Genomic DNA, 23,798 nt, shown 5'->3' on the forward strand with positions numbered 1-23,798 from the left:
TATTTGTTTGTGATGATGTGGTAAAAAAAATGATTTGGATCTCATTTTTAACCATTTTACTGGACATCTGGTGTTTGCTTCTTAAAGTTTCACTATTACCAGGGTCACTGTAACTCTATAGCACATCTGGGCCAAATTCCCTGGCAGTTTTTAGTGAATTCTGTGGCAGTGGAAACATCTGTTACTGCACACAGTTCCACACACAGAGAATTGTGAGGAGCTGCAAAATTTTCTTGGACGTTTTGCATTTTGGTGTCCAGGAAATTACCCACTGGTAATGGATGATCTTTTAGTTGGCTATTTTTTTTTTTTAATCTTCTGTGGGATATGTCCAAATCAAGTAAAACCACATAGATTCTAATCACTAACATTTTATTTTCATCAGTTATTAAAGAAAACAGTGGTGCCTCAGTCTTCATGTTTTCAGAAGTACACACAGCCTTTGGAAACATTTTCTTGGAAGTGGGTGAACTGATGCAATGTGAACTGGCCTAGTCACCAAAAATGTTGAGAACTGCAAACAAAGACTAGGCCTGAAGAGTTGAAGAGAAGTTTAAAAAAACTTTGTCTTGCAACAAAGGACCAGGCACAGCATAGCATTAATTCTTATATTTTAGGTAAAAACAGAGATTAAAAAAGTGGAGCAGTATCATACATTTGCCATTTGTGCACAATCAGCTTTCATGTTAAAAATCTTTTAACATTTAGTTATTGTATAATCAAAGTTTCAGTTATTCTTTTTAAAAAGATAGAATAAAAATATTACTTCTTACAGTGAAAGGTCTGTGAGAATGAATGTTCTGGAAGAAATAGCTTCTTACTCCCCAGATCCTGAAGTACTTGTGCCAACTGGTTAGGATAAAATCAGTATGTTACAATTGCCTGGACTTGACCCAAAACTTTGCTCGCAAAACAACAAAAAAACCCCCAATCAAGCAACCAAAAAAGAAAATCGTAACACCATGTTTATTTGCAGTAGTGTAACACATCACTGATTAAATCACCAGAGGAGTAAGCTCTATTTGTTCTGTTACATGTTGAGTGATTGAGCAGTTTGTGTTGTATGTGCTCGGAGTGGCAAAGTAAAATATCGTCTACATCTCAGCCTAATTCCTAATCTGAACTAAATGTTAAATTCTTAAGAATTATAGTAAAGAGGAAGGAAGGAAGGAAGGAAGGAAGGAAGGAAGGAAGGAAGGAAGGAAGGAAGGAAGGAAGGAAGGAAGGAAGGAAGGAAGGAAGGAAGGAAGGAAGGAAGGAAGGAAGGAAGGAAGGAAGGAAGGAAGGAAGGAAGGAAGGAAGGAAGGAAGGAAGGAAGGAAGGAAGGAAGGAAGGAGTGGGGACAAGAGCAGAAGAAGCTAAAATGTTATACGTCTGATGGATGTGTAAGAAGACTTTTTGGTTTGTGGTTCTTTTCAGGGGGACTGAAGGTACGCTCAATAGGGATAAAACCAGCTTTCACTTTGCTGTATTTGTTCTCATACAGATTAAACACAACACTGGTCTTGAAGACAGGGAATGTGAGCAATAGTCTAGGTGGAATGCAGAGAAGAGCCAGAAAGAGCCAGAGATGATGCCTGGAACAGGAAACCTCTGATATACCCTACCAGACCGAGGCAGAAATTCCTTCCTTCCCTCCAAACTGTAAATAGGTAAGACTCTGAGCCTCCAACAATAAACCAATCCCCCTCTCCCCAGATGGATTTCCTTTTTATGTCAAAAAACTAATCCATGCTATCACATCTTCATCTGTATCCAATCATGCTTAAAAGGAAGGAAAAAACCCCTCTCTATCAGGCTTCTACTCAATTGTGCATTAAGAAAAAATAATCCCTCCTGATCCCTGACAGTGACTTGTTGAAGCTCTGAAGCATAAGTACAGTCATTACTCTAGTGCAAATGTCCAAGTGTTATGGTAGGTTCAGGGCAGTGCAAGATTTCCTGTTCTCAAACCTTAATGCACGACAGGGGATGAGCTATGAGACTAGACTGCAAACTCAGGAGAGACTCTTTAGGATACATCATTTACTCATACCAGTTTTCACCTAGAAACTATATTAAATAATAATTGTAAAGACTTAACTAATGGCCCTCCCCAGCAGAAGTCCTCCAGATGAATGTTGCAGTGTTTTTCTGCATTCAGAGAAAGCTGGGCCATGATTCCACAAATCCAATTTATTTAATTTGAAGCTCCATTTGGTATACTGGTTTGATGGGTGAGGCGGACGTTTTCAAGAAATTTTTTATATAACCAATATTGAATATTATAGCTCTAAAATCATAGAAGGTGAAGTCCTTTTATCTGATTTGTGTTATCTAGGTAAAATATTTTCTAGGTGTTGTAAATTAATAATGCTAACAATAATGGGAGAATGTTTGTACTTATAAAGGACAATTAAAATGTATTGCATATCTCAAGAGATTATATGGTAACCATTTTCTTTCCATTCAAAAGTAACATGTACCACTTTCCTTCCTTATGTGAAAAAGGACTTCCTAGTTGTAATGACAGCAAATGGCTTATGAAAATATTAAAGAGCTAATATCACATGGCCAACCAGTTTTCAATTTAGCAATCACGCACGTAGTGAAAATGGCTTCACTGGCTGAATGGGGAATTAAAGTCAAAGTCGTAAGCTGCAGTCTTACTGATAAAAGACGTAGCAATTCTCTGTCATCTTTAAATAAACTATTTATCTAGCTAATGTTATTTTTCTTCATTTTGCACTCCACTTTATGCTATAATCACAGCCATAGCAAGACATTTTGGAATCTCCAAACCCTGGACACTGCCCTCACCAGCCCTCCAGCCAGCTGCCCTTACCGTTTGTGTTCTCTGCTCTGTCTTCCCAGGTGGCAGCTGCAGCAACTGAAATTTGCCAAGTTTATCTCCAACAGTTTTGGCTATTCCTGAATTCTGGTTTCACACACATTTAAGACAAACCACCACTGCTGTGAAAGAAGAAATAATCCTATTTCCCCATTTTCCTTTCCTAGTTGCTCTGTCCTGCCTCCACAACAGCCTGTCCGTTCTGCTGGCATAAGGTCTGTGTGTGATATGATGACCTAACTACTGTGAACCTTTCTGAATTACCAACACATTTCTTTTTAAGTGGCCAGGTTAATATTAACCCAATAATTTCCCCAACATCTAAGACTCCTGACCAGAAGCAGAAGGGCATGTGCTGGCACAAAGGAGAGTGTGGCACAAAAGCAGGAATGCATAACTCTGGGCACACAGCATACACCAGTTCTTCTGGTGGTAGAGCTGGCTTAAAGCATCCATGAACCATGGCTTTGGTTAGACAGAAATCAGGATGTAGTCTGTTATGCATTCCTCTTTAACCTGAGTTCGGATGTATGGTTCACATCTTGCTGTGTATTATATTCCTCCAGCTGTGCTACAATAATGGCACCTCTACCCTCTCATCAGGCAGTAATTTTGAATCAAAAAGCCTCTTCTAGGGATGGCTTCTAAAGTACAACACATACCACCTCGTGAATGTGGTAACCGATATGTCGACATTCCAGAGTGCTAAATAGGTGAGGATGTTGGCTTTCAGGAACAATCCCTTGCCAGATAATACTTCATTATCTGACAGACCATCTGGTTTCCAGTCCATCAATGCTATATTACTACAGTCAGCTCGCTATGCCTGATTATTGCCCAACATTTGTATTACTTTGTAAATAATAGAACTCGAAAAAAGAAAAAGAATCTTCCACAGACTGAGCAAGACAAATCACCACTTGCTTATGTACTTGTCATTGTCATTTTTGGATAATGGCCAAACAGTGGATTTTTGTCCATGTGACTCGTGCATTCAAAGTACAGCATACCCCATTGTTATCAGGAGAAAGATCACCAACTTTTAATTGCACAATATATATAAACACAGCTGGCCTCGTGACTCATTCTGTAATGCAATATGTTACTCCCTAAAATTCTGTTTCAGGTGTGACCTCAGGACTCTTTCTATTCCAGTTGTTGAAGTCTCTGAGATTTACGGTGATATACTCCTAGACTAACAGGAATGTTTAAAGAATATTTTTTGCTTGGATTTTAGAAGGAATGTGAATGAAAAGCTGTATCTATTATGTTCTTTTTGGTGTCTGTTCAGAGTACCCTGTCTTAAGAATGAGTAATCAGAAGAATGTGCAGTTTATAATTCCATAAACAATGATAGCTGATCTCTTCACAGTAAAATAGGCATTTCTTCAGGGGGAGGAGTGTGGCCATGGCAACATAATGGTATTACAGAATAAGATCAGGAAGAAAAATATTAGCTGCATTTATTAAAACAGTATATATTTACTTATGAATAAAAATCATGCTTTATTGTAGTTAATAATATAAGTTTTATAAATAATGTAATGGCTTTCAAGTGAAGCTAATCCTCAGTCCTTATTTGTTAACAGCTCTCAGAATTTCACTTTTGTGCATAACTCCCCTTTCCACAGGAATCAGCAATCTCTTTATTTTCTTTCAACAGTCTTAGGGCAAAATTTCATTTATCCCACTGTAACTGATATTATCATCCCTGCCAATACATATTCTTAGTACTAATACCTGTTTCAAAATCTAGATGCCTAACAAAACTCTATGGCCAAACAAATAAAACTCAGAACAAACAAAATATTTTTGGAAAAAAAATGTGATTAGCTTCCAGTGAAAAAAGCATAAATAAACAATGAAATAAATGTTTATTTTTTTTTAAATTATTTTTCCCCCATAAATAGAATACTTTTACAGTGAGCACTCTAGCCATTCATGATCACACTCTTACTGGACATGTCTGAAGTCCTTTTTCCAATAATGAAACACAAATATAAGTATAAGCAAATTAGGGTGTTTAGACCAGGCTTCCTCCCAGGGAGGCTGCTGGCAGAGAGAAGTGAGGACTAAGTCTCATTTAGGATGCTGTTCAACCCCAGGCACCTGATGTGTTGCTATGATGGGTGAGAACAGGCTGATGAAACTCCACAGGCTCAATTCCCATGAGCAGGGGAGAACTGGGTTTTGTGAGCAGAGATGGTGCTGCAAAGAATACACTTCCCAGCATGGGGTACCCCACAACTCAGACACAGTGTACAGAGCAGCCACTTGACTGCAGCTACAGAAGCTTTAACACCCCACCTCTTACTGTCTTTAAAATGGGGGTTAAACCATACTCCAGCAAGTGGGACTGCCTGGTCTGGATTCCTCTGTGTTCAGAAGGAGTAAAAATCTTGAGTTCCTGGTCAAGCCCTTTAGGCCATTGTATAAAGGAGAATATATTTCAGAGGCTGTTGTTTCTAAAAAACAAAGTAGCAGATGCAACCTTACTTTATGAGGAACCCAACCATATGGGTGTGTTTTAGGCATGATCTGGAAATGCTTACAAGTTGATTGATGGAGCCTACCAGTTGTCTCCACCTGACAACTGCATGACCCTTCTTACAATAAGAGCTTTAGGCTTAGGTGATGATGTCATTATCCAGACATGGCTTTTTTTTTGGTCTCATCAGTATCAAATCCAAGTTTTCTGGTATGGTCCAAAAAGAGTGGTTTAATTTGTGTTAATTCTGTTTTTCTCAACTGAAAGAATAATCACAATTTAGAAAAATAGTAGCATTGGATTTTAGAGCAGTAGAACTATTGGTACAGATGTTCTGGTTTAAGTGAAATGTATTTGTTCAGGACTGGTTTTATAATCAGCTTCATTCATAAGCAATTAATCTCATGGCTTTACAGTAGCTGTTCTTTCAGTTTCCCAGTAATGGTGCCTTGCCCACACTCTAAGTTGCAACATGTAGCCCTTTGTCTCAGGGTCTGTCCTGGCAGGACTTTGTGGAGATCTGTGGACACACATGGTGGTGCTCTGACCACATCTTCCTCCCTGCAGCACTCCGGCCAGCTTTATTGTTTAAGTCTCCTCTGGGTAGGATGATGATCTCTCTTAGGCTGCTAAGCAAGCTTTGTGGCTGGCTCTAAGGACAAAGCAGATTTTGTCCCACACTTCTCAGGCTTATAGAAAGTTCTGCTAAACACAAATAGGTGCTTAGTTTAGTTTCTTTTCTGATGAAATACTGTCAAGCAAACATATGAAGTCAGTAGCAAACCCTGAGGGCTAACAGAATTCTTAGTTCAGCTGTTTTTCAGTGATGGGCAAGCAGTGTCATTTGGATGTTTCTGTTATAGTTACACATATATAAGCACTTTTTAATTAACTTCTTCCTGTGAGAGAATTTCCATTCACAGGTGTTTATAAAGTGGTCTCATATGAATCACAGAAGCAGAAGCTTTGGTCATGCATCAGTTAAGGTAGGAAATGTAGACATCCAAGGCTAGCTGGAATGCTATCAGGCATCCTCACATTTCACCATTGCTATCTGGAACATTTTCTTTGACAATGAAAACTCTATCTAGATTTCACAAATGAAAAGAACTGCAATTAAAAAAAATAAGAAAAATAGAATAATAGATAGTGATTAACCCATATATTATAGGTACTTTCTACAGTCTTCTCTGAATTCAAATCTTATACAATTTCCACGTAGACTTGTAGAAATGCCAGTTAGACATCTGTTGTCACAATCCACACATATGACAGAATTACAGGTGTCTAAATTCTGCTTCTCTTGCTGAACATCTTAAAACTTAGGGCAACTGTAAAATTAAGAAGTGTGTAATTTAATATAATGTCTTAAACACAGGCTTAGGTAATATGCCAGAAAAATCTTAGAGAGGTAGTGCAGAAAAACTTGGTAAACAATCTGTAAATTTGCAGGTCACTAATGAATGTGGAAATGGTGAAATGTTTATATAGAGCCCACGGCACTGTAGACTATATATAATGATCACCCAGCAGGACAGAAGCAAATTTACATGCTCTGCTCAGGAAGGCAACGTGAGCTTCATTTTGAATTAAGTTAAGTTACTTACCTGGTACAAAAGGAATCAAAGAAGGTTCTGAGGAGCAGGCAAGCAGCAGCAGATTATACTGCTCAAAAATCCTGGATTTTTTTTTTTTTGTTTGTTTTTTTAAAGTGGAGTGTTTGAGCATTTGTATAGTCTAAGCAATAAGAACCAGGATCTGCACAATTTAGTTTGCATTCAAATTCGCTCTCTTGAAATTGAAAACCAAATACTATTGCTTACATACAGCAACAAGGATATATTTGTGTAATCTTTTGGTACAGAATTCTTTCCTTCTCTTTTTGCTCTTCTTACTTCCACAGTTCCCCAGACCCTTTCTCTATCAAATACTCCCTAAGAATGCATTTCATTTAGGAAGTATCTCAGCATTAATACACCAAGCTGTACAAGTTTTAGTGTATTTCTACTATTGACCCTTCTCCTCCTACATTTTTTGATATATTTATACCCGTTTTCCTTTCTATATCTGATTTAGGTCATCTCACTGGAAGCACAAATGAGGGCACTAACATTTACAAAGCAATGGGAAAGAATAAATCTTTCTGTAATCATGCCACTAGCTAGAGTATGAAAATGAAGTCTGTATAGCCATTACAGGTTGAACTTGAGGGGATCAATTTTAAGGTAAAAATAAGCATAAACATTTAAGCATTTAACATACTGCCATATATCTTACAGTAAAATGATAGTTCCTCTCCCAGGAGCAGGATATCTGTTAGGTCATTTGAAAGTGGAGTTGCTATAGCAAACATTCTAGCCAGTAACTAAAAAGTTATGCAGAACTTTCACGGATGTGAGCATTTTAGTAGCCCCTACACAGCTTAAACTGTTGTCCACACAAGGCTGGTAACAAACAAAGTGTAATGCTTGTATGGCTTACACCTTAAAACTGTGCCTTATTTTTCATATGTATACCTATATTCCTATACCCTGGAATATAAAAAGAAAATTCATCATCTTGATGTCACCAGAAATTATTTTAATGAATTAGAAGTTATTTAGGTACTATCTGAACTTTCCTAAACATTTGCAAAAAGCATGAAATACAATTCAGACTTTGGCCACAGACTGATTCTATTGTCCTTAATAATTTTTAAACTTCATCTTCATTCAGAGAAGCTTCCAGAATAATGCCAACAAGCAAAGAAAGCTATAAATCAGAGCACAAGGTTCAAAGCCTGGTGTAGGAATTACTGGGATGATCCTGAAAAAAAAAATCTTTAAGAAATACTGTATGAAGTTCTGAGCCCTTCAGTCTCATTTCTGATTAGCTCATGAGTGATCTTTCAAGTCCTGTGGTCAATTCTCTTTATGCTTCCACATTTAATCCAAATATTTGCACAGAAAATCAGCATTAATCACAGGTAAAGTAAGAGTTCCCATAAAATTACTGTTTAGGTGTAAACTTGCATATAGTAAGGAAGGAGGAACTGTATCTTAATGGCAGCCCTGGGCTGTGCTCCTTAAAAGGGAAAAAAAAATTGCTATTAAGGCTTTAGCCAACAGAATAGTTTCCACTGACTTCAGAAGGATGCGAATCAGGCCCCTAAAGTACCAACTCACTTAGTACTGACTGCTAAATTTATAGCACTTATTTTCTTTGAGCATAACAGCATCCATTCATCACAGTGCAGTAACAAAGCTGTAACCTGATCTATGACAAATATTACGAGCCTAATGGCTGATGTCCATTACTGACGGGAGCTGCTCACCATTTAGAAAAGATTGGCACTGAGGGATTGCTGAGCAAACATAGCACCTGAAAAAACTTGCATGCAGGAGTCTGTCATCAGGTGTGTGATCGAGGGCATTATCTGAGAACGCTGGCTCTTATCTTCAGTTGGAAACTGCTGGAATTGCCAACAATTCTCAACAAAGACCTTCCGTCATGGAAGGCTGATACACCAAGCCAGTCTGGTGGTGGTTTACCTTCCCAAGGCTTCATTCCTTTTTATGGATCACCTGAGACCAAGCAGCACACCAGTCTTTAATAGCTTAAATAGCAGGACAACCTAGCAAACTGATGACAATCAAGGGAAAACCAATCCTTTTCGGTAGAAAGACAAAATTCCAAGCATTCCCTCACAGTAGCTTAGAAAGACCTACTTTAAAACCTGCATTTTCCCAAACAGGATGCTAAGAAAACTTTCCTGCCACTGATTCCTAGCATTTTGCAACTTTCCCTATATTAAACTGCTCGCTAGCCAAGTTTTCACCTTTTAAACCAATACAACTGTTTTCAGGAACATATTGAATTGACATTTACCCTTTTTCTTTATGTAACACTAGATAAAATTATAATTATAGAATTTTGAAGAAAGTAGAAGAAAATTGCTATTTGTACAAAAATACACTCATTTTTCTTGTTGTTATATTACAGCTTTGAAAGTTATTAATTACTTGCAACTATCAACATGAGTGGTCAGAGATATTTTATTTTTCCTTTTAATTTCCCATATTTAATTTGCACAGGAGCTTTTAAAATGTAACTGAAAGTTTTGGCTTGCCCTTTTACATACTTCTTAAAGAAAAGCTAAGTGAATTTTGATGCTTAAATTAAATTACCCATTTATAAAGGAAGTATGAAAAAAATGAGATGAAGTATTTTTATACAATTTTGCATTTTCAAACACAGAGACATATATGTGAGAATATTTTAAAACAAAAGCTGAAATGCTGACTAGCTAGTAATTCACTTTTATCCACAAAAATTAGGCCAGATTTAGTCATCTAAATCACAGTAGCAATCAAAAGAATAAATACTATCTATATACTAAATGGTAAATCAGATTGAAGATAGATGATATTTCCAATAAATGTAGTGCAGAAAATCAGCTCTTAAAATACCTAAGACATTTTTTACGAAGTATTTTATACAGAAAAATAGCTGAATTAAGACATAAATGGAATATATAATTTGTTGCAATAAGGGTTTTACAAATTAAAGAAGGTACATTTATCTAAATTAATTTCTTAAGTCAGGATATAAAGTTAGTTTGTGTGGGATTAAAATTACAAAAAAATAGTTTAATTAATAAATGTTTTAATGGTAAGTGGTCTGAGCCCCTATCTAGATTAGGAGGCAGCAGGATTGTAGAAGCATTTATCCCAGCCACAGAGTTTAACTCTACAGAGAACAGTGAAGGGAAGTATAGGGTTTGGCTACCTAATTCCTATGCTTCAGAGGTGTTTATTTACTATGGAAAAGTTCAATTTTTCAGAATGAAATAAACCCTAAAAAATCATTCTGTTTTTTTGAGACAACCAGTGTATGATAGTCAGCTACACGTATACAAGTTCAGGCAGAGCTAAAATACACAAAAATAGACGAACACTGAAGGCAAGCGATATAAAAAAACCCATCAGAATTGAGCTTGTATTCATAACTGGAGCCAATGCTTCGGTCAGAATTACTGCCTCATATGCTGCTTGAAAACTTCAGAAATTGACTATGAAGTGCCTGCTGGCTCACAGTGAAAGCAGCTCTCCAGCTGGATAGACAGAATGCAATGGTGCACTTTATCTGGGCTTATATGCATGCATTCCTGCAAGGAGATGCAGCGTGTTAGACATACACTACACTTGATGTAGACAGTTTTGGAATGAAATAAAACTATTTTTATTGCATTAAAGCTAGTATTGATATTTATAGGGTAAAGAAACCACAGCATGCCGTAAGTTGCATAAGCAAAGAACATGAAAACTAAAAAAACCCCAACCCCATATGTATTTAGAATTTTATTTTCTTTGACGAGGCCAATAACATAACAAGCAAAATAAACTATTTATTTTTCACAGTTCGATTCTCTGAGTCATATGGAATGCAATGTGCCCTGAACTATGAGTTAGCATTATACAGAAACGCACTCTTCTAAAATATTTCCATACTACATGCTAATTCCATTTAATCTTGTTTTATTTAAGATGCATTCCATGGAAAATCTATGTAGCTGTCAAATATTCGTAATTATTTACATTGCCTTTTTATTTTGATTTGGCACACTGTTTTGGAGGAATATTTATGGTTAAGCATGGATAATCTCAACATCTGGATTACTAAATTTCTTTCAGAATGTGAAGCATGATATACAGGAAGACTTCAGTTTGGGTGAAGAACATTGCAAAGAGAAGAGGGGCTGGTGGTGGTGTCAGGGATGAATGATCAGCTTACCCAGCAGTTACTGCTGCCATGGCAGCTCTATGGCTCAACAACAAATCTTCCTAACAAAGATGTATTTTAGAAGTTTCTCGTATAATGAGAAACTTTTAACTTCCAACATTAACTTCCAACATTAAAAAAGAAAACAAAGTAATTTACTAGGAAAAAAAATTGAAGAGACCTCCACTTTTAATAATACAAAATTGTTGCTAAAACTATTGTAAGTAATATGCAGTTAATCTACCCTGAAAATAAGAAAACTATGATTATTGAAAAAATTCTACTTAATCCAATAGTTTGTCATAGTCTTTCTACAGCTTTGTAATTTACAGTTAAAATAATGAGCAAATGTATATAATGTAAAGAGCTCAGTTATTTCTGAAGTGAAAATGTTTTATCACTGAATAAAGTACTTGATGTGGCATAGAATCTTGATCTGCATTTTTACATATGTAAAAATTTTAGTTGTTCAAATCAATCTAAGTTACATACAAATAAAAAATTGTGGACTATAGTAATTAAAAGGATTGGTATAAAAGAGACAAAGCTGTGTTTTCAGACATAGCCAGTAAAGAAATGAATTTAAATGAGGTAAAGACACTCAGATTAGACAGAGATATAATAGTGCCATTATAAATAAGTATGAGATATAGTCTAAGAAACATGCTAAGTGTACATGGTTTGGTTACTTAGGTCAGGACACAAAAAAATTAATGAGAACTTTTTCTCTCACCCACTTCAAACTACAGCTTAGAAAACTTTTATTTGAAAAACAAAGCTTTTGACCTAAAACACTGTTACTCATTTTCACAGGCATGCTTCTACAACTAAAATAAAAATGCTTTACTTTGCATTTTATGCTGTCTGCCAGGTATTTCCTGTGAACATCCCATCTAAAATCTCTTGGTTCTAGTAACTAAAGTCTGTAAAGAAAATCCTGGCAAAAGTGTAGTTCTAAGCTTCACAAGCAGCCATTTTAAACAGAAAGCTGGTTTTGTTGTGTTGACAATCACATTTTAAACTGATTCCTTCCAGATGAAAAGATGCTATTTCAAACAATGTAATAAAAGTGTGAAGTCAGCTGTTCTAAGGACATAAAAATGATTTATCTGTTCTGTGGTCACTTTTTTTTTTCCTTCATACAGTGGAATTTTTATTTTAAAGAAGAGGTTATCAAATAATAGCTAACAGAAGCCCAAATTACAGAGAAGTAAATAACTACTTGACTTTTAAAGAAACACGTCACATACCTGCAATTAATTTTGCACCTCATGATGCCTCCTCTACCGTGTTTATGACATGTTTAATGCAATGGCTAGATTTACATAACTGAAAAATAGCTAATTCTTGGAGTTGACTACTGACAATCATCAAATTTCAGAGCTTTTTTCCTTTGGTAAGAAAGAGTTTTCAGATAGATTTCAGATTTTTTTATCTGCCTGTAACTGGGCATGACAGCCTTGCCTCAGCTCAGATTTGAGACACAGTCCCCCCCATCTCTCCATCCTGGTTTGAATCAGTTTCTCATGTTTCAAATACAGGTTTCAGTTCTGGAGACTTAATGGCACTTATGAGATATCATATCAGAACAAGCAAGATTTTTAGGGACAGATCCCCAAAAAAGCAGCATGATCCAAAAGTATGGCTTAAGCTTAATTTGCCATTTAACAGTAATTCCTGAAATCTTTGTTCAGGGGATATGCAGCCCTGGCTGTAACTAAACTCTGAGAGGACTTGGTTCCTTGGTTCCTAGCCTGAAAAATTCTCGCTAGCTGAAATTTTCATACAGCCCTAGGGGAGCCAAGGAAGCCGTGGAGGGGGACAACACGCACGGCACAGCCTGTACGAGCTCTTCCCAGTTTTCTAACTCTAGGTGGCTCCCAGCTCAGCGGCACCGAGGCACGCAGGTTTCAGGGCTCAGAGGCAGCACCATGTCCCTGCCTGAAGTGAGGGGAACAGTGCCAGGTAGAAATGTCTCCATCAGGGTGCCAGGAGCAAACCCCTGCTTGGAGCACCAGGGAATGTCACAGCAGCTCACCCCTTGAAGCACAGCAGTCTTTCACACTGAGCCAGCTACTGAAGCAGGAGAAATTCATGGCCATTTTCCTGGGCTACCAAATTTGGCAGACAAATTCTTCACTTTCAGAGAACTTAAACACATTCAGTGAATTTGATGATAAAGCACACTATGGTGTTTTCTACATACTAGATCTAATAGAAGGTTTATTATAAGCACAATTATCACACTGATCTATTTAAACATGATGCTTGAAACCATCACGAACCTAATGTGGCAAAATGACAAATATCCTTGAATGTTAAGATAATAAGGATTAAACAATTTAATTACATTGACCTTCTGAGTAGATGGATTAAAAGGGACTGAAACAATTCTTGTAGGTATCTTTTTACTTCTTTAACATAAGCATCTTATGATGCAGTCATCTGATTCCAGGGAGCTACTGCTATAAATACTAATGTTATAATGATTTCTATATATATTATAGTATTAGAAAACAAGACATGTGAGAAATCATTTCTTTAAGGTTAAAACGATACGATTATGAAAATACTTGAAAAAAAATACAACAACTTGAACCTTTACAAAATGAAGATCCTACACCCAGTGTGAGTGTACCTCAAGTGGCATTAGCAAATGAAACAACTAATGCCAGTTAATGTCTGGCCTGTTTACTTCTAAGATGCTTTTAAGATTTGCATGATTTTATTGTGTTTTGTTCCTATAGGAAATAAATAAGCATGTGTTTCATTTTTAAGCACATGATTCTCAGAAATTATTCTCTTTAAAAGAGCGTTCTTGTTTACTGCGTTGCCATGTATACCAGATTAAATTTTGCAAGTAAAATGTGTGTCTGTCAGTAATAAAAATGTGGTTAGTCAAATGCTGCCCTTAGTTACACCACCGTAACTTCAGTGTATTTCAGACAGCTACACACATAAAGTTTTTCACATTCCAAAGCCATTTTTTTATGTTTTCAAGTGTTAACATATGAAGATGGGGGTAGGGAACCTCCAGTCAGGAGCAGAGAATTCTTGCCTGAATGGGATGATGAAAACCTCATGACAGTAACATCAGTAAACACTGCTGACTCTGGAGACAGTGCGGGCTGTGGAGCAGGGAGCTCGCCTTGCACTCAGGAGATCCAGCTTCAGGCCTGAACCTGCCACTACATCCATGGCTGCTCTCAGGCAGCTACTTCATAAAATGAGCTGCTGATTAAGTCTCCAGAAAACGACTCAATTATTGATACTGAACCTGTATGAAATAATGCAATTTTGTGTCCAACACGTGTTGCTCAGAGCTTTGAAATTAAGGTGCTACAAGGGGCCAAATAAGCAACATATTATCAGGCTGCTCTGTGAGAACCACCCGTGGGCATACTCCAATCCAGGTCTACTTGACTCTACTTGACTCACTTTACAAATCAATATGCCCATCTGTACATTTGAGATAATGGTACTTCCTTCTTCTGTGAAGTGTTTTGAGACCCATTGGTTAAAAAAACAACTATCACCTTTATTTTGTGACTCACTAGTGTTGCAAAAGCATCCAGCCACCTAGAATTGTTGGCACTGGATTAAGAATTGGTTATATACAAAAGAAAGCCTAATGCACATCACCTTCACATAAATACACAAAAGATGTCTTCTTCGTGGTCATATTTGATCTAAAGCCTTTTGAGTATAATATAAATCAATATGTTAAAGTAAATGATCATGGAAATTCTGACAGTGAAATTTTATGCATTCCTATAATCTTGAAAGTAGTCTTTATGATTACTATATTCAAGGCTATACCATAATTTAAATTTTATGTCTCAGAACCCATTCAGAGTAAGAATAAAATTTCTGGTTTTAAGACACAAGTGCAGATAAAATAGAGACAAGGAAATGAAACTGAAAACAGTAAGACCAGATATTGCACATAGGTCCATGTAGACCAAGGGGTAAAGTGACAGTAATTGGCATAAGAACAGTTTTAGGGAAAGAAGATCTATCACTCTGCATATATATGTCGTGGACTATAAAGAAGCAACTCTTACTAATTAGCTAGGAGAAATTCTGAAATTCTTTGATTGTGGGACACCTAGTCTATGCTAAGGCATTGTTTTTCTTTAATTAGAATTCTCAATTCAACAATTTTTATAGAACTCAATTGACACTTTACATTTTGGATTATATTATTTCACAAAGGAATGTGGTAATTATTTCTGATACTCTAAATTACAGGTTTTTAGTGAAGTCTGCAATAAAGACAATAGTATGGCAAGAAGATGCCAATGTAGAATAATGTAATCCACAGAATAATTCTACAACATGACAGATGAAAAGATGAAAAATTAGCAACATACTATTAACTATGTGGATGCATCAGGAAATATACAGATAGACATTTTGGTGGTGTAGTGCTTTTTTTTTTTACTATCTTCAGGCTCACTTTAGCAAGGCTGGTACAAGTATTAAGAGCCTGTAAGTGTGAGACAGGCCAGTAGGACTTGAAGAGAGATGGATCTATATATAGATTTTTCTTGTCTTGAAGTACAAGTGCTAGCAGACTTTCCTCAGTGCTCAGATTGAAGTTACTGTTGTTGAAGAGGAGGCAGAAAAGGTATCTGTGCTTCAGTTTGCAAGATCACAGTTTCTGAAACTGTCAGTGTAGGTGAGTCTCTACTAAGAAATAAGATTCTTGAAAGTAGCAAGCAGTCATGGGTCCAAGTTCATTTCTGCTCCTCCTGGTCTGAAGTGCTAACGAGAAACTAAGGAGTGGGGCAGATAGCTCTTTGTGTGTGGGAAATAACATCTTAATCTACAAGTTCTTCTTCCCTCAGAGCACTGAAAGCAGACCCTTAAGTCTGGTCTTTCGATACCACAAGAATTTATGCCTCTAGTAAGCTGAAATTAATCTCTCCTTTATAAATGCACACTGTGAAAAGGGATTTTTGGCATGACTGACAATGTCATGCCTACCTGGCTGGAAATTTCAGTATTTGTATCCTGTGCAACCCTTATTTAGGAGCAGGAATGGTCAGTGATGATGTTGGTGAGTGCCAGAGACTGGTGTTTGCCTGCATGGCTGCCAGCTCTGCCAGTCTCCTTCCCTGACCTGCTGGCATCTAGCAGCAGCAGAGTGTCTTCTGAAGTTAGGTGGGAAAGCCAGGCCTCAAGAGCACTGCTGCAGTCTCTCCAACACTTGTTACCATGACATACAAGGCAAGACAAAGGAGAGTGCTAACAAATTCCTTAATTGATGCATCATCGCTGATATCACACCAAGCAGGAGCCCTCCAGCTTCTGCATGTTTGCTGATGACTCTGCACTCATCCAGCTCCTGCTTAGTCTTGGCTGTTCTCCCACATACTCCACCCATAGCTGACAAGTTTTGTGCAGGTTTATAACCCCATTAACGTATGACTCAGAGCGCTGCTTATTAAAAAAAAGTTGTGTGTGGTCATACAGACAATTATAGGTACAAGAGAGGTAAGGTGGTGCTGAGAACAAGATAGGAATAATTATAAAGCTATTGGACTGTGTAAATGTGGAGGTAATTGCTCCTTCCCAAAGCAAATTAAACATAAATAATCAAATAACTCAGCAGAAGTAGTGAAGTCTCAAATTAATGACAATTGTGTTTTGAACTTTCCCAGGACCATCTAGCTCTAAGAAAGGCTAACAAGCACTTTAAACTGTAACTTATTGAAATGTTGAATTATAAAACTGGAATACAGAACACTACTACCCTTCCTATTTCAGGCATGTTAACAAATGAGAAAGTAACAGGTTCCTTGACTGAGTGTCCCAAAAAAACCCAACTATAACCCAGAACATTTACTGTTAAAACTATGAGCCCATGAAAATCCAAGTTTATAAAAAGTTGTTTACAGACTTGAAATAAAAGCATCCATCATTTTAATGCTGTAACTGCAGATTAAGACAATGCAGATGGGCATAATTTTCCATTCTTAATATGAGACACAACACCATGTGTCTTTAATATAGATACAACATATACATTCAGCTAGAACATTGGTTTATTCTTACATTTTAAATTCCAACTTAAGTCACTATCTAAAAAAAAGCAAGTGAGTACAAATGCAGTAAAGATCAGTCATTTAACACAATCTAAAATGTTATTTGTAGGATCTACAGAGAATGACAAGTTTTCTCTATTAATGCTTTGAGTTAATCCTGTATCCAAACATTTTTCCCAATAAGCATCAGATTATTTTTATGTTGGCTATAAAGCTGTCACTCCTCAATAAACAGACATGCTCCTGGTGGGTTTACCTCACTGTCAAAGATCTGTCAATTCATGCATCATCTCATAAGTGAAACCAGAGAACCTTTACAGCACAGCTCCTAGCAAATCCAGCTGAGCAGAGGCTGCTCATCACCTGAGAGGACTCCCACCACTGCAGCTCCTGTGCAATTGGTAGTGACTGGATGCTCCCAAAACAAGTTCACAAAATCCCTGAAGTTAATAGTTCTGCCTCCCTTTAAAAGAAAGCTATGTGACCTTTAATGGTCTGCTCAACTGAGCCTTCGTTTAGTGAGTCTCAATTAAATTTTATGTTTTGTGGCTCCCATTTTCTTGTAAGACAAGAAAAGAGTTCAAGGGATGGATCCTCCTTTGAAGAATCTAATTCCCCATGAAGAAAATGTATTTCCAGTTAAAGAGATACTCAAAGTTTGGGGGAAGGGAGTTTTTGTAGAACTTCCTGTTGGTTTTTTTTGTTTGGTTGTTTTTTTGTTTTGGGGTTTGTTTGTTTTACTTTTGTTTGTTTGGTTGTTGTTTGTTTGTTTTGTTTTGTTCAAAGATTTCTAGTGTTTTGTAAAGATGAATGAGTTTTCTGATTCTTTGAAATGGACAGTGTTCTGTTAGTGATTAGACAATTATTTCCTCTCTTCTTTTCATTGTAATGAGGACAAAATCAGAGGGATGGTTAAAGAATTCTGGCAGTTATTTGTGACGAAGCTTTCCATGAAATCACCAGATTGCTCCAGTGATACTGTAGCAATATAGTACTGGTTGATTTTCATTAAGAGCCACTGCAGCAAATGAATCATTTGCATATGTGTTCATAAAAATAAAAAATTCCTAGGCTGACTCTGCATACTTAACCTCAACATAACAAGGTCAAAAAATTAAGGCACAATGAAGTGCCTCACCTGAACTGGGCTTTGACATTTTGGCTTACCTTAGTTGCTACTACTGAAAAATTTAAGTACAAATCAGCATAAGCAATATTCCCAAATGTAAACATTTTCAGGGACAGGCCATTAGTAACACTTCTTTTACCAGTGTGTTTCTTTATTTAGTTAGGGGTTTTTTTAGTCAATTTAACATAAAATCACAGCTCCAAAAGGGAACTCAGAGTGCTGGAGAAAGAGGCCTAAACCCTTATTCGTTTAATTAGTTCTTTCCACTTTAGTTTATGCCTAAACTCTTTATACATTAAGATATTTAGATATTTTCAGAAAATGCCACACACCATTGGGGGTGTTTCCTATTGCCAATATGAAATAAACATGGGGCATAAATGAGTTTCTTATACCCTACTCACAGAGTTACACACCTGAGTCTGAACACCTCATAAACTGATTTTGTTTGCTTAGTATCTAAATGTGAAGCGCTTTCTTGGGGCTCTTTTCTGCATATTTTTGTGGCCCCATGAGGAATGGGTTATCAGGATTAAAGGTTTCCACAAACTAAAATAATTCACATTCCACCATCACTTCCTTCACAGCTGTCGTAATCACCATGCTCCAGAAAACCAGACAACTTGTGAAGACAGGAATGAAAGACTCATGGAGTCATACAGGTTTTTCAGGATTAACTGATTTCTTTTCTTATTTTTATCTGAAATTTAACATTATAATTCATCTGAGATTTTTTATCTCATTCTTTTTCCTAGTGCTTACTACTGATGTCTTTCAATGTGAATTTCTGCCTCTGTCTATCTTCCTGGAGAAAAACAGGTACTCATGACATCTGCTTTTTGACTGCTTGTATTGACTGCTTGAATTGAGTATTGACTGCTTTTGAAACAGACAAGTAAAACTCTGTATTAGCTCTTGCCCAACAGAAATTTGATCTAATCCATTGCTAAACTGTGATTTAAATATATAATATTTTCATGTAATCATCTTCTTTTTCCTGCTCACAGATTCATGACTTGTTACAAACATTAAATATATTCTGGTTTATTTCCAGTATCAGGGCAAAAGAGTTCCATAGGAAAAAACCAATGAATGAAAAAAATAGTGAATTATCTTGGAAAGTGTCTCTTGATTTAGACTCTTTCTCCAGATATGAAAAATACTAGTGAATTGGGATGAGATAAACACTGTTTTCATACTCACTGACTTAAATATTGAAACTAGTTTTCTATTTAAAAATAGTTCTACATTATCATAAATATTAATACCTCAATAGTTTTCTTTCAAGAAGCAATACAAGTTAATATTAACTCAGCCTAGAAAAACTCAGAAGCCACAGATTATCATTTGTGTGGAATCTTTTCAGCTTTTAACTTTTTAATGTCTTTTGTAGTGAAAAAACATAACATTAATTTCTCAACAAAAATGAATTTGCAACTAATAAGGGAATCTGCAACAACTTCTTCTTCCAACACAATAATGAAACTTCTTTGTATGTCCCTACTTTCTCACTTCAAACCATCCGGTTCTATATGGATGTGCTTAGGTAGTTTAGCTTAGCTAAATCTCACTGCAAGAAACAAAACTGGTCTAGTTATTAATTTTCACTGCTCATCTCATCTCTGTTTTTCCAGTGCAGCTTGTGGATGCAAAGTCAATGTCTCACTGCACCTATGCTGCCTCCATACCCAGCATCTCTGCCACTACATACAGGAGCAGTTCCATTTTGATGAATATTTAAGTTGGACTCATGATCCAGAGGTCTTTTCCAAACAAATTGATGCTGTGATACATGGATAAAAAAAAAATTGGGTTGCTATGGTATTAAAAAAGTCTATGGAAAGCCTGCCAGCTACTCAAAGCTGGGTTTTACTAATTAGAGTTACCTTGATTAAAGGCTAGCTTCCAAAGATCTCCTGTGGATAACAGGCTTAACTTTAAGCATATGATTGATCCCATTACATTCACTGGCTTTAACTGGACTGCTCATAAAATTAAGCCTGTATTTAAATGCCTTTCTGGATCAGAACCCAAGTCCCTTAGAAGAGCTCAGGCTTAGAGCAGCAGTACCTTATGATGCCAGTATGATTCAAGTAACTGATGAACATACCTGTTTTTGCCATATTCTGTCAAACTGAAAAGCTGTGGAATTTTGCTTACACAGGTCCTGCAAACATTGTCTCCCACAGGTAACTGGGAATTCCATTTCATCAGAGCTTGTGATACACTCAGCCCAAGCTGCTTACTAAACCAGGACGAGACACACGAGTGAAGATACTGGAATACACTGGAATACACTGGAATAGCAGCCATCCTGCTCCAGTGCTGAAGCAGGGTTTGCACCAATGTCTCGATGCAGCTGTGCATTCTTTGACATATTATAATAACCAAAAATGGCATTGTGAGTCTAATTTAGACTAATCAAGAGTTTTCAAATTGTGCTCGTTATGTAAGACTATGTCTGCCAAATTCTTGCAATTGCAAAAAGAAGAGTGGAATATAAAGAGGATCTAATGTCTGGAAAATGGGTGATTAAGAAAGGTTGCATAAAATTGACAATTTTAAAAACATATACTCTTACCCCTCTCGTTGGAAAATAGTCCTAAAACAGTCCCCCAGGCTCTTGTAACTGGTTGGATCAGTTTTCCCTCTTTGAATTTGGAACCTAAAAAAAATACAATTTACATCACAGCATGAGAAGTCAGGGATTTTAAGTCACTTTTAACTTTCCAATTATTATATAAAAGGAGTTTTAAAGGGTTTTTTTATGTCTCTGATTCATTATTATATACTGTTCCTGATATACTTATTAACACTGTTTTCATAGAAGCTGTTAAACCAAGGAAAAGTAGAGCTTTAGTAGTAACTTTTTTTGTAGTTTATGGAACTCACAGTATAGCTATCACCTTTGACATTTACACCTCTTTCTAGTTGTTTGAAAAATAAGCTGTTAACCCTGTGCCTGATCCAAAGCCCACTGAAACTAATGTGAGTGTTTGAGTCAAACCCTGCTTTTGAAAATCTGGAATGTAATACTATCGTGTGTTGCTCATTTTTATATCTGACACAATTACAACAAAAATCAAACAGAGACATGAGCCGATATTAGAGAACCATTCATTTTTCATAATTCAATAATAAGATGAACAATAAAAGCAAGCAATGAATTATTCTAATTGAAACCTTATTTTCTCTATTTAAATTTTGACAATAAAAATTTCAACATGAAGCTTGTGGCCTTGAAAGGAAAATCAAGATTATGATTTAAGATTGTAAACTTCTTATTGTTATGATTTATGGATAGCAACAGTGATTTAACACACTATATTATTTTACTAAGTATCTCAGATAGAGGATCCTATTCCTTTCAGTTTAAAAACTGCAGCTGGCACATTCAAGTAAATGGAATGGAAATATTTAAATTAATTTTTAGCAACATAACTTCTTTTTAAACTGCTGATTACCAAATAGCACTAAAAAATAAAAAGAATATTTCTGTTGGCAATTCCAGTGTAAAATAGCCCTACATCAGGCAATCACTATACTGGTTTTATTTCTGGTTTCAAGGAATAATTCATATTGCAGTCAAGTACACCACTTGTCACAGGTACACTGCTGTTCTTAGAAACATCAATTGTTACTCATTCTGATCACGATACTGGATCTCATTTAACTGAGATAATGAATCAAGGCATTTTTAACTCAAGGTTAAGCAGCGATTTTCTCCTCTCTCACAGAATTCAGTAAGGTCAAGTCAACATTTGCATTGTGGCAAAAGGCATTCATTGTTTGGAACATCAGTATTTCTGTGCTAACACAGCTAAAATTTTCTTCAATTTGAGGAAAAAAATTCAAGTGATGCAATTCTTTGGGCAATTATGAAGGCAAGCCCACACCTTTTTTAAAACAGTCAGAAGGAAACACTGAGTCCCTCCATAGTCCTAATAAAAGTAGTTCAGGCACATCTGGGATCTCTATCTGGGGTAACCTCTTTTATTAGCACAAGAACTTGCTGCCAAGTTGGCAGAAAGAAGAATGCTATTCAAGAGGCTTACACTCAAATAAGAGCTGGTGCATAACATTTTGTCTGAAAAGATCCCTTGGGAAGGCTAATAGTTGAAAAAAAAAGCCTCAATGCCATCAGCATAGTCCAACAGCAATACCAGCTACAGAAGCTTTTACATTGTGGCAGTCAAGCAATCCAAATTATAACAGAACCTAGTTGCTATGCACATTTTAATATATTTAAGACTTAAGATTGTTCATACACCTCAGCTCAAAATTAAAAATGTCTTTCTTTTTCTTAAAGGAAACTTGCAAAAACTCACCTCATACTTTCTCAAAGCATTTAAAAACAACATTTTCTTAACCCAAACACTCTTCCTCAAGTTTCAAGATTTGGCGTCCTTGTAAACTCAAAAAAGTACCACGATTTCTAAAGCAGCCTTTGAATAATGCACTTTGGTCTCTTTCACCCTGCAAATGCTCAGCAATGTCCTACTTGCATGTGTGTAAGGTTCCCCACTAAATCATGCATGCAAAACTGTTTGTTGAGCTGGGGCTTTAATTCCAGAGTCACAGTGGATCTCAACAACATAGTGAAAATATTTATATAATTCTGTTTAACAGCTTACACATTGGCAACCTCTCAACTAAATTTAAATTATTCAATAAAAATACGTCTTTTATGGCAATAATGTAAGTAATGGCATAAGAAATGCAATAATCACGTAGGCAATTTATGTTTTATCAGATGAAGGATAACTTCTTGCTAAAGAAGTTAAGTCAAAGAAGCTTTACATTTATTTCACATATTTGTTTTAATATAGATAAGACTTTAGTGTTAAATGAGTCCATTTGTTACACTGAGTCACACAAATAACATATTCTTTCCTTTAGGGTTTTTGGATCCATTCCTTCCCTAGTAAATCTATTTTACAGCTTTAACAGCAATTCTAAAATACATGCCAATTATGTGCTTCAACCTAGATCTGCGAATTGGGTTCTTTGATTCAGAATTGCTTGCCTCAATAAAATCATGTGTAACTTTTTAATGAACTAACTAATTGATCACCAGCACTTGTTATAAGAAGCTCAGGGAAGAGCTGAAAAATATGTTTGGTTTTCCTGGGAACAGCAGTGGCAGCCTCTATTAGTAGTCTTAATAACACAGAAGAGCTAAAGCATTCCCTTAAAAGAAAACCCCAGCCTGGCCTGTTTTTAATGATTGTTTAGAGGAATGAACACAACTGTGGGATATGTAATGGCTTTCTCTGCTTCAAACCCGTTCCTTTCTAAAAGCACTATAAAAGCACTGAATTTCATGCATTTTTGAAAGTTGGATGTCTGCCTTGTATCCTTTCAGCTTTTGGTAGACCAAAAAAGATAAATTCCCCTCTAAATACCATTGGAGCACTAACTTCTGATCTAATAATATTGAAGTGTGATGGCAGGCAGCCCTCAGTGACATGCTGAACAGCCATATGTGCAGGAATGCTTTCCCAGGGCTGGGATGGACGACCTCCTACTCACTACCAGCAT

General features: G+C 36.4%; 1 protein-coding gene across 2 annotated transcripts in view; it reads right to left on the reverse strand.

Moving 5' to 3' along the window:
- SLC25A21 (solute carrier family 25 member 21) overlaps positions 1-23,798 on the reverse strand; it is a 232,023-nt gene that overhangs the window by 34,411 nt on the left and 173,814 nt on the right. For both annotated transcript variants that reach the window (XM_066552255.1, XM_066552256.1), the window contains one exon: positions 20,839-20,922. In XM_066552255.1, coding sequence (XP_066408352.1) covers positions 20,839-20,922 — 84 coding nt within the window. The remainder of the gene's footprint in view (positions 1-20,838; positions 20,923-23,798) is intronic.

Source organism: Molothrus aeneus, chromosome 6, assembly GCF_037042795.1.
Source record: "Molothrus aeneus isolate 106 chromosome 6, BPBGC_Maene_1.0, whole genome shotgun sequence".
In the NCBI taxonomy this organism is placed as follows: Eukaryota; Metazoa; Chordata; class Aves; order Passeriformes; family Icteridae; genus Molothrus; species Molothrus aeneus.